Below are 16,646 nucleotides of genomic sequence, written 5' to 3' on the forward strand. Positions count from 1 at the left end.
TTTCTCTCCATCCCTGTGTTCCATTTCCCTTCAACTTGCTTTCAGCTGGCAGTGGTATTGGGGACACCTATCCTCACTCCGTCATGGATCGATAAGGCCTGGGAGAAGAGGGATGAAGTGTAAGTCCAAAGTCCACCTTTAATGCACGCACACGCACACAGACACACAGTGGTGTAAAGTAACACATTACATTTACTGGACATTTACTGTATTTAAGTACAATTCACAAAACGCGTCGCAACGTGTGGTGAGCTTGTAGATCGGCTATTTTCAAACATTTTTGTACTTTTACTTTTGATACTTTGTGTACATTTTGATACCAATGCTTTTGTATTTTACTTCTACATTGCAGTACACACACACACACACACACACACACACACACACACACACACACACACACACTGTCCCTTTCCCACTGTATTCTATCTGTCGACACCACTTTGGGAGGATATTCCGCTGTGTGTCAAACAGAGTGAACTATAATTATATGTTGTAGTATGACCGTGTCTATTGCCACAAATTATAGTGGGTTTCAGTGAGAGATACAGTTTTACCGTACTACAAAGTAAAATTGGCCCAAAATATCATCCATCCACCCAGTCCTCAGACTCCGATTTGACCATGGTATCCATGTCACCGTGTGCATTTACATTTAATTGAAATGTCACTACAGTTAAGACTATACAAGTAGCTTAACATTCAATGATATGCATAAAGCCAAATTACCTTGATTTTGTATAATTTTGAATAAATAATGTATGTATAAATGCTCAACAGGTCGGAGGCACGAGGTATGCCTCCGAGTCACAATCTCTACTGCTCTCAAAGAATGAGATAGATTTTCTTCTTATTCTTTGAGTTAGTATCAGCTGGTCTAAGACATATGCCTGCGCTCAAAGCAGAGTTTCACAGTAATTCATGCTGTTTTTTTAATGCGTTTTTTTTAAATCTCTCCATCCATCCCCACCAGATCGTTTCATGCAGGAGAGAAGGAGTTCCGTACAGAGTTTAAGGTGCCTCCGTTCCAAGACTGTGTTCTGAGCTTCCTGGGTTTCTCGGAAGAAGAGAAGGCCAACATGGAGGAGAGGACGCTCAAGCATGGTGAGCGCTGTTCCTCCTCCTCACTCCATGGTCACCTGCTGTGCTGAGCTTTGCTCACATGATGCTTACTATTCAAGTGCTGTAGTGCAGTGTACAGTCGGGGACCGATTTGTTTTGTATGGGTCGCGAGTAGTATATCCCCCTTTTCCTTTTCCTACATTTTTTAAAAATTATTTCAAAAAAAATAAAGCCCCCCCACAAAAAGAAAAACCAAAACACATTTTAAATGATTTCAAAATAATTTCATAAATGAATAAATACATAAAATAAATGTTTTGTTTAAATAGCTTGTAGATAGTCTATTTTCACTATTTTGGGTCCTGGGCAGGTCTTCAGCTAAAAAGTTTGGGAACCAGTGCTATAGTGAATAGCCATTTCTGTTTGGAGGGATGCCACTTATTCGAGAACAAAAGACTCGTGGGAGAAGATGTGAAGTTTTTGGAGTTGTGTGTGTGTGTGTGGAGGGTGTTATTTTATCCAGTATCTGAATGATCTGGATCGTGCCAGACGTAACCTACAACTGTTGCTGATAGTTTGATCCGGGATTCTTCTTCTCCAGCCACTTGGCACACCATGGAAAAGGTTTTATTTCTCTTTTGCCTGGACAAAAAGGTCTGCAACCTTTCAATTTCTCATTGAAAAATCATGACAATTTTACACAGCTACATATGTGAAAGATAGAGCAGAAGTCGTATTAATTGGCTTACGCCCATTATGACCTAAGACTGAATAACTTATCAGGCTAACCGGATAATCGTAAATGTACTTGTGGTTTATTACACATGTAGTTAAAAGCTTTTGTCACTGCAACTGCAACACAATCAAATTCAAAATTTCAGTTCCTCTAACCTTGATTGAATTTTCTATGTTCATAACCAGGGTCTCTAATATAAATTGAATTGCTCTCTTTAATCTACTTGCAAAAACATTGAAAGTTTACATTGGATATCTGTAATATAGGCCTATGTTAATCTTTTATCAATATAATCTTTGCGCAAGGCCTTCTCTTTTCAGTGAATGTGAGTGAATAATCCTTGATTCCTTTTGTTGTTGTGTGGGTGTAAGTTGGGCTGCTTTTTATAATTTGTTGTCCTACAGTGTTGGTAGGACAACAATTTGGGACATGAACCATTTTATTCTGCTGTCGAGAAGATGATTAAACCAACTTTGCTCTTCTGTACACTGTATACTGTATGTCTGAGGGTATGCTATCAATGCAGTTTTAACACGTTTTTGTGTTATTCATCTTTGTGTGTGTCTTCAAGGTGGGAAGTACCTGGAGGCTGGCGATGAAAAGTGTACCCACATGGTGGTGGAGGAGTGCTCTGTGAAGGAGCTTCCCTTCATTCCCTCCAAGAGGCTTTTTGTGGTGAAACAGGAGGTATGTTATGTTTCTGGCCATGTTTTGATTTGAGTTTTAGAGAGCTTGGGGTGCCCACAGCCTTTTACATTTTTGATTGGTTCATCTAAAGTTTATTTTTTGTTTCTCACCATCATATGAAAGGGATTTAAACCATCATTGCATAATGTATCTTGAACATATTTGGGAGAGTTCCAAACAGTGCCATGGGCTTCCACTGAAATGTTTTCCAAAGGTAGTTGGTGTGTGTGCTGCTGCTCTTTTTAGATTTTTAGATTATCTAAATGCCTAGTTGACTAAAAACAAAGGTTTATTTCCTGTATCAATGTGGAGGGAGATGTTAACAAGGGAACCAGGGGACCTGGTACTGCCAGACCCCTAGTGGTTGAAATCTGAATGGTTTTCTAAACTACGTCACGCTAAGCTTGGCCAATCAAAAAGAGGGACATGTAAGAAAACGTTTTCGTCCATATATGGATGAAATGGGGACAGACAAAGCCTCATGTAGGCCTGACCCCCTGGGTCTGGCAAAAACATGTTCATGCGTATTGAACTAGTGCAACCTTTGGATAGCAGGAGCAGTACAAGGCTTTTGGCAACCATGTACTATTACCAGGCTGAAGATGCTGTTGAGAGCTCACTTCATTACCACATGGCATGATAAACAGTACAAATCTGTTGGTTCATTTATCCATTCTCAGTGGATCTGCTATTTTAGAAAAATCGTGGAAATGTGTCCAAATCTTTGAATATATATTTCGTTCCAGGGACCTCCAGAAGCAAATATTTGAGTTACAAATGTTAGCTTCAAAAAATATATATTCAAAGATTTGCACATTTTCCATATTTTTCAAAAAATAGCAGATCTACAAGCTCGTAGCGCGGCACTCGGTGCCGCGCTATGAGCTTGTAGATCTGCTATTTTTCAATAGCCAAAGTATAAGATGATGATTATGGCTAAAATCTAAGATGACACTATGACACAGATGCGTTCCCGGTCATAATGGGTTAACCTGGAAGAGTTTCTAACCTTGGGTTAGAAACATGAATGCCGCAGGGTGAAGGCACCCATTCCCCTTTTTACTGTGGTCAGAGGAAACTAACAGTGCAATAGCTGGGAAAATCTCCAGCCTCTGTGCTGTTTTAAAGTTGTGTTCAAAGGAACACAACTATTTCAAATAGTGTTCTTACTTTCCAAATGATGAATGGGCATAATAACGGGTGTGACATCAAGTCCACTGGACTGGGTACGGTTGTTTGTTTTCCTCTAGGATGGCCATTTCCCTTTGACACAACCTAAATTCATTTCAAAGAGGAGATGATAATTTCCCTGCCTCTTTCCTGCTGTTTTTACTTTAGCTGAAGATTAAGGACAAATAAGATGGCTGTTAACATGCATGTTCTGGAGGGAAAATACTTGTGAAAGTCAGTGGTGGAAAAAGTACTCAAATTCTTTACTTAAGTAAAAGTGCCAATACTGCATTATAGAAATACTCTGTTATAAGTAAAAGTCCAGAATTATAAATTTACTTGAGTAAAAGTACAAAAGTATTGGTATCCAAATGTACCAAGAGTAAAAGTACTAAAATGTTTGAAAATAGCAGATCTACAAGCTCACAACGCGTCGCGAATCTCGCGATGCGACGCGTTGTGAGCTTGTAGATCGGCTATTTTCAAATAGCCTATGTATAAAATAGGGCTAAAGTGGTTAATGTATGTTTTTCATAATGTCATAATTTATATCTGAAAAGTAACGAGTACCTAGAGTTTTCAAATAATTGTAGTGGAGTAAAAGTACAATATTTGCCTCTGAGATGTAGTGGAGTAGAAGTAAAAGTAGTGGAGAATGGAAATACTCAAGTAAAGTACAAATACCTTAAAATTGTACTTAAGTACAGTACTTAAGTAAATATACTTAGTTACTTTCCACCACTGGTGAGAGGGAGATATTATAGGGCAGTTCTTCAAACTACTTGATGCACCTCAGAATTCATACAGACAGGCCATCACTAGTACAGATGAAGGAGTGCAGTAGTGTTACCGCAGCTGGTAGAGGAGCTTGATTATCCCAATTATCAGCAGAGTACCATCTTGACATTTACGAACATGGACCTATATCAGAGTAATTAGTTTACTCCGAGGTCTCACTACAAGCATACAGACAGATGGAGTGGAGCAGGAAAACATAATGAGTCTGATCAAGATTCTCTTTAGGTTAAAGCCCACTCAATACAGCCTCTGCCCTCAGCTCTACCGCCTCCTCTTGTGTACATTTAATTGAGGTGGAGCGGAGCCCTACCTGTGTACTCTCAACCCTGCAGTCAGCACAGTAATGTCTTTATGCTATTCCATGGCCTGACTATTTTATTTGATCATAAGATGATGTTTTTTCCCTTCAAGATCTTAAGATGATGTTTTTCCCTTCCTGATCTAGTGGTTCTGGGGGAGCATTCAGATGGATGCACGGGCTGATGAGTCCATGTACTTCTATGAGAAGGTTAGTACACAAACAATACAAACAATACAATCTATTCTATAAAATTGAAGCGGTATGTGTGCCCGGATTATGCCCATATGTTTTATTTGACCTTTATTTAGGCAGGGGAAATCCCATTGAGATACAATATCTCAGGGGAGCCCTGTTTTGGGTAGCAGCAGTACAACGTTGCAACTTACACAAAAAAAAAAGGTCATAAGGCAAGAGAAATAATAGCACACTTTAGAAATGAATAAAAAATAAGACCTTTAAGTAGGGAAGCAGGTGCACTGTCTGGAGTCTGCCATCAGATTGGACAGTAACATTTTAATATAGAGAACTGAAACTGGAATTACACCAGCTTAAAGTAATCATCTTGATTAATTGGCCCAAATTCTTGATTTCAGTGAATCTTTATTCACTTTTTACTTTGACTGCCAGAGTATTTTCATAAAGTACTCCCCAGTGCCAGCGATTTTCGTGTTTTTTGTTGTTGTTGATATTTTGTTATTTAAATTCATTTAAGTTTGTCTGACTGCGGTTTTAAACACACCACAGATCGACCAGCAGAGAGCAGCAGATCCACACCTTGATATACTCGCTCACTTGCTTGACCCCCCCCAAACAGGCTCAACAGTCCATACGTCATATCCGGATGTGACGTTTTCGCAGATCAGCGATCGGCCTTAAGTACGATGTGATACACGACGTAGATGACTGTTCGTCATCCAGACTAAAGAAAATAGAACTAGAGCTCTCCGTGCGTTTTTTATAACGTGTGAAAAAACGTGTTTTTCCCTATTCTCGCCTAAAATGCCTAAAAAAGAGAACCGGAAACGGAATCTGCGTCATGAATCTGGATCCGGGTGAGTGTGAAAAAAACAAAAACAGTATCTGATGGTGAAAAATAAACAGAACAGCGCGATCACAGATTAAACAATGAAAACGCTATCAACGCGTCTAACGCGTCGATGGCATGGGTGGATTAAGTAGCAATTGACGTGTTTTCGAGTCAATGGCGTTAAAAGAGTTAATTTGGATTTATAGAGCTTATTAGTTTATAGCATATTAGTTTGAATGGTAGGTAAGCATGTTTATTCCTCTTTGACCTTGTGAGGGAGACGGGACACAATACAAACACTACACCTGCTCTGAAGGGCATAGGACAGCGCCACGTTGTCACCGTGCAGTCGTACCCCAATGGAAACAAGACCGCAAGGACTTTTTTGATATCCTTTTAGTCAAAGTGTTTGACTGTACTCGTGCTGTTTTTACATTTCTGTCTAATACAATATTCAATCAAGTACTGCTACAGACTGAGGCATTGACACACACCGAGACAGCCACAGAAAACAAATATGACTGCTGACAAGGATGATTTTCAGACTGATTCTTAAACAAATTCACCTCGGTTATAATTTTTTTAACATATTTCTATTGTACTTGTAATAAATAATAAAAATAATAAATTCACCTGTAAGTTAGCAAGGCAAGCCTTTACTTAACAACTCTTACATATCGGTACCAATCTCTATTTCTTCTCTCTGTCTCTTTATGTATCTCACCATCTCCGTCTGCCGCTTTCTCGTCCTCACTCAGTCCGACAGTCCGACGATGAAGAAGGCCGTGTCCCTCCTCACCCTCACCACGCCCAACAGCAACCGCAAGCGCCGGCGCCTGCGTGACACACTGGCTCAGCTCACCAAGGAGACCGAGATCTCTCCCTTCCCTCCGCACAAGAGGCACTCGGCGGAACACTCCCTGTCCATGTCCCTGCTGGACATCTCCAACACCCCTGACACATGCAAGGGCCTGGCAGGTAAGGAGGCAGGGAGGGTTGAGAGACCACCTGGTGCTCTGCAACACTGCACATGTCCGACACATCCCTGACGCATAACACGAGACCCTCGCAGATAAGATGTAACCGATAGAGGGAGAGTTATACGCAGTGGCGGAAAAAGTACTCAAATATTTTAGTTAAAGGTATGGTAAGTGATATTTTTGGGTAATTTTATTTTTTCTGTTAAAAAGGTTTAAGTGCTATATTCTGATAGTAATCATTGCAGAGGGTTTGTTCGGTCACAGGGGTCTCTCCAGCTCTTTAGTAAATAGAATTTAGTACATTTTCAGGTAGGTGACAACATTTAAGTCAATCAGGAGAGAGCACTGAACATGTATTTTCTGTTTAATAAAGAGCTGGAGAGACATGGAGACTCCTTTTACTGAACAAACACTCAATAGCAATGAGCAAAGTCCCGAATTCAAAATTTACTTGAGTAAAAGTACAAAAGTATTGGTATCAAAATGTACTTAAGGTACCAAAAGTACAAAAATGATTGGAAATAGCAGATCCACATGCTCACAACGCGTCACGATGCGACGCATTGTGAGCTTGTAGATCTGCTATTTTCAAATAGCCTAGGTATGAAATAGGGCTTAAGTGGTTAATATATGTTTTATAGTATAATAATGATAATTGATAAGTAACTAGTAACTAAAGGTTTCAAACAATTGTAGTGGATAAAGGTACAATATTTGCCTGTGAGATGGAGTAGAAGTAAGTAAGTACAGTACTTGAGTAAATGTACTTAGTTACTTTACACCACTGGTTATACAGTAGGCCTTGTGGGCTAGCTTTTTAGAGGGAAAGAAAGGGGTTGTTGGGGGGGGGGGGGGGCAGCAGAGGAAGATGGACTACTTGACATGTTGAACACATTCAGGGGACTGATAGGCAAGTGGGATGGGACTGAGAGTGCAAATGGAGAGAGACTATAGGTCTGGGGTATTACTCGTGAGCACTCTGCTTGACATGTGTCGACACGTTCAATACAATGAGAGAAACTAGGCAAGGTCCTCTCCAGGTGAGGAGTGGTCTCGCGAGCCAGACTTGTTGTCGCCCACAATTTTCAAATGCTTCCGTCATACTGTCTGGAGCACGGAAGCTCTGAAAATGATCAATGTGATAAAGCGGATGTGCATCCTTCTCCCCACTTCAGTTTCGTCTTAACAGTAGCGCAAATGCATCCCAATACAAATAATTTCTTACATTTTCGAAAAGTATCAAATTGTGTTTAACTCTCAGTGCCAATTAAAAAAGTGCTTAGGAAGCGAGATACAGCCTTTTTCAGTTATAAGTTAAACAAGGAGTGGATGGAGCTGCAAATCTTCAGATAATGATATCTTGGGTTCTGAACATTAAAAAAAAAGAGGAAAAAAATGGCTTTTTCGTTCTTGGCAATGAGGGCATTCAGAAAAAACTCGGGATATCTCGTTGTGTGGCACTGAGAGAGTTAAGTGATTAAAGGGGAATACCACAAATTTTCAACATTGAACTATGTCTTTATACACCTTAGAGCTGTTGTGTGGAAATAAGAAAAAAAGTCCCCCATAGAACTGGATAATTGATTGAGGTCATGTGATCAGTGACATACGCAGGGTGTGCTTTTGGCTCCGCCCCCTCAGCCAAAAGTACACCCTGCGTATGTCACTGACCACATGACCTCAATCAATTCTCCAGTTCTAGGCAATATAGGGGGGGGGGACTTTTTTCATATTTCCACACAACAGTTCGAAGGTGTATGAAAGACATAGTTCAATGTTGAAAATGAGTGGTATTCCCCTTTAAACAGGACAGCACTCATGCCATATCACGATATTATGACCTCCAAAATCCCAGACGATATCTAGTATCATATCACAATATTGATAGAATATTGATATATTGCTAAACCCTAGCTGGAAGGGACATACTCAATGGTGTGCTCTCAATGAGCCTGCTGCTTGATGTCTCCATGCAAGGCTGTGGCAGATTGGAAAGGATGGTGAGAGAATTTTCTAGAAACCTTGTCGGATAAGAGGGGTGTAGAAAGAGCAACAACGTACCTGTGGGCTGACTGCATGTCTTTGCTGTGCTGAAGACACTGGCTGGTGAGGAAGGAGAGATTGATGTAATAAAAGACAGCCTTCCTCTTTAAGCGAGCCATGTTTTAAAGGATGGGCGAATAAGCCAAGGAAACGGATGAGGCAAGAGTGTAAGGCAGAATGTGACACACAGAGTACTGTTAGTACGTAAGTGGCTACTGGCTATCGTGGGTGTGCAACATTGCCAGGCCTTAGACGGCCTTATTAGAGACCTCACACTGGCCAACGCTGACAACCGGATGACTGCATTAGCGGGAGAAGTGTGCCCTAATCAGCCTGCTCTGACAGGCAGTGCTGGGCAAATATTCCCACTTCCCACAGTTTCTCAGTCCTGTAGGCGTCGGTGACTGGCAAGTAACAATGTTAACTTAAGAGGCAGCTTGAATTAAAGCTAACCCTACATTACAAGTAAGACGCGCGAACGCTGGAAGCGAAAGCAGCTCGAAAATATTGTGTATTTACGGACTTGTAATCCGTGTTATTTCACCGTGATGGGGAGAGAACATTGACATTGTGTGTGTGTGTGTGTGTGTGGAGCATTGTCTAAATTCCTGCACTCTGGCGCACTCTGGAGGCTGCAAATAGGCAGTGCACGCACGTGAGTCACATGGGGGCGCGAGGCAATGAGAGCGTGAGTCACATGGGGGCGCGAGCCAATGAGAGCGTGAACACGGAGACACACACGGACAGAGACACACAACCCAAGCACAGTTACATAGTAAGCTCCACTTGGCCGAGCCGCGCCTCCTTCCGCGTTCGCAACAATGCAGCATTCATCAAGGACGTATTGTCTGCTGCCTGACCTAGCGACCACTCGTATACATGTACTGTAACTGGTGTGCGTACTGGTTCCCTGACCCTGAGTTTGTGAAATCTCAAGGCACACCTGTATTTATGTATGGATGTATTCATAGCTAAAACATGCGTTGTGAGCTTGTAGGTCAGGTTGATATGACGCCAGATGAGGTATTTGCCTCTGTATTGTTGGGAAATTAGTCTGCACAAATACTGATATAGTTAAGAAAGAAAAAAACATATTGTATAGTAGGTTCAGGTTGTGTATATTGCAATAATGTGTGGTTGTTATAAGGCACACCTGGACTTGTCTCACGACACACCAGTGTGTCTCTGCTCACCGTTTGGAAACCAATGAAGTAGATATTGGTGCCTCGGTTCTAGTTCCCATCCCTACCATGTATTTTTAGAATGTGAGTGCAAACCAAAACTAAGCCTCTTTGCCAAGCCATTTTGTTGACATATTGTGGGTAATATTCACTGTCAGTCTATATTTTTGTTGGCTCTGATATCAACCAACTACAAACTGTCAGAATGGATCACCACAACGCTAACGACCATAAAATGGAAAGCAGTGTTGGCTAATTAGCTGTATCTTCCAAGTAACCAGATGGACTGTGGGAAAATGTCTGGGATGCAGAGGCGTGGGGCGAGGTGATGTTCACCAAGTTAGTCGTGAATGACGGAAACCATTTACTACCACCACCTTCTCCTGCTTCCAGTCTTACATCATTTAATTTACAGTACTTTAATGCCATTATTGATAGGATAGTAGTCAGACAGGAAATGGGGAGAGAGATGGGGAGTGACATGCAGCAAAGGCCGGCGGGATCGGGACTCGAACCGGTGGCCTGCTAGGCCTTTTCTTTGCTCATGCTAGGCTTTCGGAGCCTAGGTGCCTGGACCGCTTACGCCAGCGGTCCAGACCAATTAGAACTTTTCTGACGGTTAAAATCCAGTGGTCTCCTATAGTACTCCATTCGGGCAACTCTTTGTTTTGATCACGGGATGAACGCCTGTGTGTCGTTGCGTAGAAAACAGCACAGCAAGGAAAAAGACAGACAGGAGGAGTAGGACAGACTGGGAGGAGCACGGCAGCCAGAGGAGGAGCAGAAAGTGTCAGTGCAGACAGGCTAAGCTGTAACATAGGAAAGTGCAGAAGCTGTTTGAGATATGAGATCAATGCATAGGAAATCTAATCTTAAAGTAGTAGTAGTTCACCCTAAAAAAAAAAATCTACCAATTACACACCCCATGAAGCATTGAATTCATGGAGATGTTTTTGTCACATTCCTAAGCCAATAATTAGATTAATGGTGGTCTCTCCGGTAGGATACTCAAAGAGTCTCCTTCGAGTATCCTACTGGATACATTAGCATCTTTCCACAGGTAATCAAATTATTGGCTTAGGAATTTAATGCTTCATGCGGTGTGTAATTGATAGAAAACAAGACCTTTTTTTTGGGGTGAACTACTCCTTTAAACCCAGTCAATCAACCTCACCTTTGATGGTTGGGTGCACACAGGTCTTAGGTTGCATCCACAGGGACTAGGCTATAGAGTAATCCTTAGCATGAATGGAAACAAATTAGAATACACAATTTAGGTATAAACGCGACGTCAATCTGATGGGCAATGAAAACAAAGGAAAGGACGGGTAAATATTGTGTTGAAAGGCTGTAAGACTGCATGATTTCTCCCGATCATTGCAGCTTAAATTAAAAGTATAATTCTTTTCATTTGATCATGTCAATCATTCTGACAGCCGAGGCACAACACTTCCTAGATGGTTCATTTCCCTCCTCCATATAATAGACGGACCAGAGAGTGATGATGAATTCTCTTTTGGTCTTCTTTATGGAGTAATGAATAATTAACTTGAGTACAAAGCATGTCCAAATGCAATTTGGGACCATCTGGGATAGAAATGTGCCATCTTGGAAGCAATGTAGACGTTGCTGTATTGCCCTCTGCAAGCATGGGCATGGGCATGTGAGACAAATTAGTCTGCCAAGAAACGGTGGGAACACATGAACATGAGTTCAATTGTGTAATGTCAGGTTTTCATGAGAAAAGACAGACAGGTCTTGGCTCCTTTCCCCCCCTACACACACACACACACACAGTCCATTGCACTTTATTGCACCATCTCAGAGGAGTACCTGGCATCTCAAAGCCCTGTGAAGATACCGATTTGACAGGGTCCTCATTAACACTACAACTATAAATGTTTGCATTCAATAGTTCAGTCGGGACAACGGAAGAACATAATGTCACACACACACACTATGCTGTTCTACAAGTAGGTGACACTGTGTGTCACCTGCTCCCCATTGTCGCTTTCTGCACCTTTTCCTCTGCACGCTGTTGAACATTGTCTCTGTCCATCTTCCCCACGTCGTCATCTGTCCTTCCAGAGAGTTCCAGGCCGTCTAAGAGTTCCACTCCAGCTCCACCGGCCAAGCAATCTGCCAGGTGGCAGGTCTCCAAGGAACTCTATCAGACTGAGAGCAACTACGTGGATATTCTGTCCACCATATTACAGGTGGGCCTTGAGTGTGTGTACTGTATGCGCGCGCGTGTGTGTACGTGCATGTGTGTGTGTGCAGTTTGAACATTCTTACCACTGCCTCACAGGTAGGCCAGTTGGTTGCCCATGACAACAGAGTGTCAGGCTATGCTACTGTCATTAAGGGTGTGTGTGTGTGTGCGTGCACACATGCATGTGTCCTGTCTTATCAGCCCGGTCCCAGTGGTGAGGCAGACAGCTGACCAGTGAGGGAGAAAATGGCCTGCCTGACCGTCTCCCTTCTAAAAGTTCTTCCTCCTCCACTTTTCCATGTCTTTCTCTCCTCCAGCCCCCCCCCCCACCCGAATATGTCAACATCTGCCTCCTCCTTATGCCTTCTATACTTTATATCTCTCTCTCCTCCAACATTCCTTTCTGTCACTCTGTATCTTTCCGTTTTTTTTTCTCCTGCTCTGTGCCCTCTTGAGGATTCCCTTCTCTCACGGCTTTCTCTTCTCACCATCTCGACGGCTCCGTTCTGTAATACACTGCCTTTACACACCAAGCAACTTTATCTAACCATTTAAACCATAGCTTCCCTATCAGAGGTTGCGCTAGAATTTTAAACTGCCAGCGACAATGTCCGGAACTTTGTTTATTAAGGATCCCCATTAGTCTCCACCGTAGTGGAGACTATTCTTCCTGGGGTCCAGGCAGAAAACATCACAATACAAATCATAAAATGCAGTACAACATGATCAATGTTGAACAAAAACACAAACTTGGAGAACAAAATTCACATTAACAGTAAAATAGAAAAAGCTTTATCTTGCACAAGCGGATTAATTGGCTACATTTACAATTCACACATATTGTGTGTGGGTGCATCTGCATTCCCTAATGATTTCTAATCGAAATAATGCATCATTAGTTTAATAGAACACATTCACTTCACGATAATGAGCAATCAAAAGGGTTCTGCACAAAAATAGGTACTTCAGAATAATGCTTCATAATGTTGATTGCTCAGCTGGGCGCCAATAAATCTAAATATATGCTACTCACAGGTCATGGTGACATAACAGGCTATTCAGTGCTAAGTGCTGTCCATGCGTCTGGTTACGGACCGCTTCAGCACAGTTGATTAACCCATTCAATCCAAGAACGCATCCCTGTCCGTTTTTAGATGTCTTTGGCTATTAAAAAATAGCAGATATACAAGCTCATAGCGCGGAGCTTGTAGATCTGCTATTTTTTTTATAGCCAAAGATATAAAATAATGGTTATAGCTAAACATTAAAATGACATTGTATGCGTTCCCGGATTTAATGGCTTAAGAGATCGTGTTCAATCTCCTCATGGAGCCTTTCCATTCAAGTGGCAACGTTTTACGGGATGGGAACCGTGTATTCCATATATCCTTGGTGATTAGCGCTGTGGTTTCTTTCACCTACACTTGATGCAACCTAGCAGTCACAGAGACACTATAGTACAAGTAACAAGCTGCTGTTAATTCTCTTTAACGACCAGGATGTCGGGAGGGGTTTATATTTTCCGGCCTTTCTCATAAAAAACAGGCCAAGTGAACATTCAGTGAAAATAGGTGATTTTTTTTGGCTGGAAAATAGCAGATCTACAAGCTCGCAACCGGTTGCAATGTGACACGTGAGTTTGTAGATTTCAGTGAAGAGATTTGTGTGTAGAGGGGAAAAAAGGAGGGGGGCAAGTAAAGAACCCTGGGGGACTCCGGTCAACTAAGCATGGGGTTTAAGTGGTTAACTACATTTTCATACCATAAATCCCAGTTTCCTGTTCCCAGCAGACCCATATAATGCTCTTTCTGTGGGGGCCTTGAACCAGCAGGCTACATCACCACCACCACACACCACCATTAACATTCAGCTTAAAACTGTTCCACTATCTCGGATAGCTTCCATTTATCAAAGGAAAACACTGCTAATGCCTTTTTCATAGTACCACATTTATTTAGGGTAAAAAAAAGAAAAGAAGACACGATAAGCCTCTATTGCTGCCGCCTTTTCCTATTTCATACACTAGTATAGCTGCCATCTAATAAGGAAAAATACAGGCCTATGCCATGTTGATTAAATCAAGTTTTGTGGTGAAGTCATTTGCTGCTAAGGTGTAAAAACAGAGTCTGTTTCATAGCACTTCCTATTCCATAATATAGCAGACCGCCAAGGGAGGAAATGTTACAAAGCAGCATTCAAATAGCCCAGTTGACAGCAAAGTGGATATAATTCATATTCATTTAAAAACTATATAAAAAATCCGACCACGCAAAAATGTACTGCAATAGAACAAAAGTCTGACTTAAAAACTTCAATATTTGAACTTTTGCAGTGCCCCATCATAGTTTTACAAACCAAACGATTGACCACGTCAACTTTCAGCTATTCTCTTAATTCAACAAATTCAAGGGGAATTGGTATTGATGTCAAAGATCTCCCTAATTACCATATATAGCTGTTTTTTCCCCCTTGCATCAGAAGATGCCTTTATAACAAATTTCACAACTTAAAATGTAGGTTAGCAATGGTGTCAGCTGTGCATGCCTGCCGAACACAGACTGGGAGAGAGAGACACACACTGAAGAAATGGCACACGCACACCTATGATTCGCCCACAAGTTCATGCGCAACAGAGAGGCCCTGTTCAGTTAAAGCCCATGTCTGATTAACAGCAACACATACTATGATGCGTGCATGCACACCGGACAGGACAGAAAGAGGGGGAGATGCAGTTTGTCGTCACTGTGTCAGTGTAAATATTGTTATTTTTATGTCACGTTGGACAGATATGGGGGCCGCTGTAATTAGCTCATTCAGTGCCAAGTAAATAAATAAATAGTTGCCAATAGTGCCTGCGATTTTACATTTTTCTTACCCTATTCAAGTAGTCACAGAATATTTATCTTTAGTATGATCAATCCCCTGATGGTTGGTAATCATGGGAGCTTCCACTGTGCTTCCGCTGTAATCCTGGTCATAGCTACCTGCCGTTCACTTTTCATAGGCCGTTGAAAATAGCGTGTCGCCAAAAATGCAGGGGAAAAAAAGGAAATCAAGATACAGCCATTTCCCCAACACGCTAACCAGGAAGTAGATGGAGCATTGGCTATAGGTTGCGGAACAGCGCCATCTAGTGGTAAACACTGAAAACACGGTTTGGACGTGTTAAATGTCAATGGCACTCTGGGATTTGGAAAAAAATTACGTGTTTCACGTCAATGGCACTGAATGAGTTAAATTTCCCAGTCCGCCCTTGTACAAGCATAATTGACACAAGGAATTAACAATCATCCTTTATTTAATTTTTTCCCCCCAAGCTTTTCAAGGTCCCGTTGGAGAAAGAGGGCCAGATGGGTGGGCCTATCCTGGCGCAAGAGGAAATCAAAACCATATTTGGCAGTATCCCAGACATCTTTGAGGTTCACACTAAGATAAAGGTAAAGTGAACTTTCAAGAGGTTTTATTTGTCGCATGCTCATCACATTTATGTGAAGTGAAATGTAGAGGTGGTATACTGTGCTAACAATGACATAATATACACAATATATAATACAAGAAGGTAATAAGCAGTAATAAAGTGTTATGTGTAGAAACATTTAAATAACCTTAGCAACTAACCTGTGCAGTAAAACAGCATCAATATACATATTGGTGTAGATTATGACCATAGATGAGCATAATATAATTTGGAATTGCATCTTCCTTGGGTTACTGAGGTAGGATATACAGTATAACCATTTGTTGCAGCCAGAAATATACAGACTAGATTTTTCGGGGGGTTGGTAGCGAAAAAGGAAATTTAGTAAATGGAGTAGCATGAGCTGACAGGTATTTGGGAAATGACTATGTTGCTTGCTACAATGTATAATGTGATCCAGATATTGTGAGGTTATTAACGATGCGTTATTGTGTGAAGATGTATTCTTACGTGTTGTTTTGTTAACGTCATCAGGCAGACCTGGAGGAGATGCTGACAGACTGGTCTGAGAATAGGAGTGTGGGAGACATCATACTCAAATATGTGAGTGAATTAATTCCAATCTCTAGTGTTGAGGGGGAAGATAAAAAGAGAACCTTTCCCATGATGAGAGGTTTGTCTGCATCGTTGTTGGAATTCATTATTATTTAACACAAGGAGTGCCCCTAAGTCAAATAAAATTAAAAGACAATTTGTAGTATGGTAGTGTGTCACTACAATATAACTAACAACTGAGGTGGTTGTAGTTGGTCTCCCTCCTCATCTATAGAGAATTTAGATCCTGTGGTGAGGTAGGACCACTGCTGGTTGAAAATGGGTATTGTGGTAGTGCATGATGGTCAAATTGCAATTTATCCTCTTCTCAAATAGTAGAAGGTTCGAATTGAAAGTTATCAGTTAGTAATTGCAGCTTTAAAGCTTGGGGAACCACATACTGTACTATCTTTTAGTCAACGTCCAGAAAGTTTCAT

The 16,646-nt window shown here is 41.4% G+C and overlaps 1 protein-coding gene across 2 annotated transcripts in view; it reads left to right on the plus strand.

The window, feature by feature from the left end:
- ect2 (epithelial cell transforming 2) overlaps nt 1-16,646 on the plus strand; it is a 59,813-nt gene that overhangs the window by 14,975 nt on the left and 28,192 nt on the right. For both annotated transcript variants that reach the window (XM_080431969.1, XM_080431970.1), the window contains exons 8-15: nt 46-119; nt 974-1,104; nt 2,370-2,485; nt 4,899-4,961; nt 6,540-6,759; nt 12,074-12,201; nt 15,515-15,634; nt 16,150-16,218. In XM_080431969.1, the coding sequence (XP_080288095.1) occupies nt 46-119; nt 974-1,104; nt 2,370-2,485; nt 4,899-4,961; nt 6,540-6,759; nt 12,074-12,201; nt 15,515-15,634; nt 16,150-16,218 (921 nt within the window). The remainder of the gene's footprint in view (nt 1-45; nt 120-973; nt 1,105-2,369; nt 2,486-4,898; nt 4,962-6,539; nt 6,760-12,073; nt 12,202-15,514; nt 15,635-16,149; nt 16,219-16,646) is intronic.

The sequence above is a fragment of the Gymnoscopelus braueri genome (genome assembly GCF_963280865.1).
Source record: "Gymnoscopelus braueri genome assembly, chromosome: 6".
Lineage (NCBI taxonomy): Eukaryota > Metazoa > Chordata > Actinopteri > Myctophiformes > Myctophidae > Gymnoscopelus > Gymnoscopelus braueri.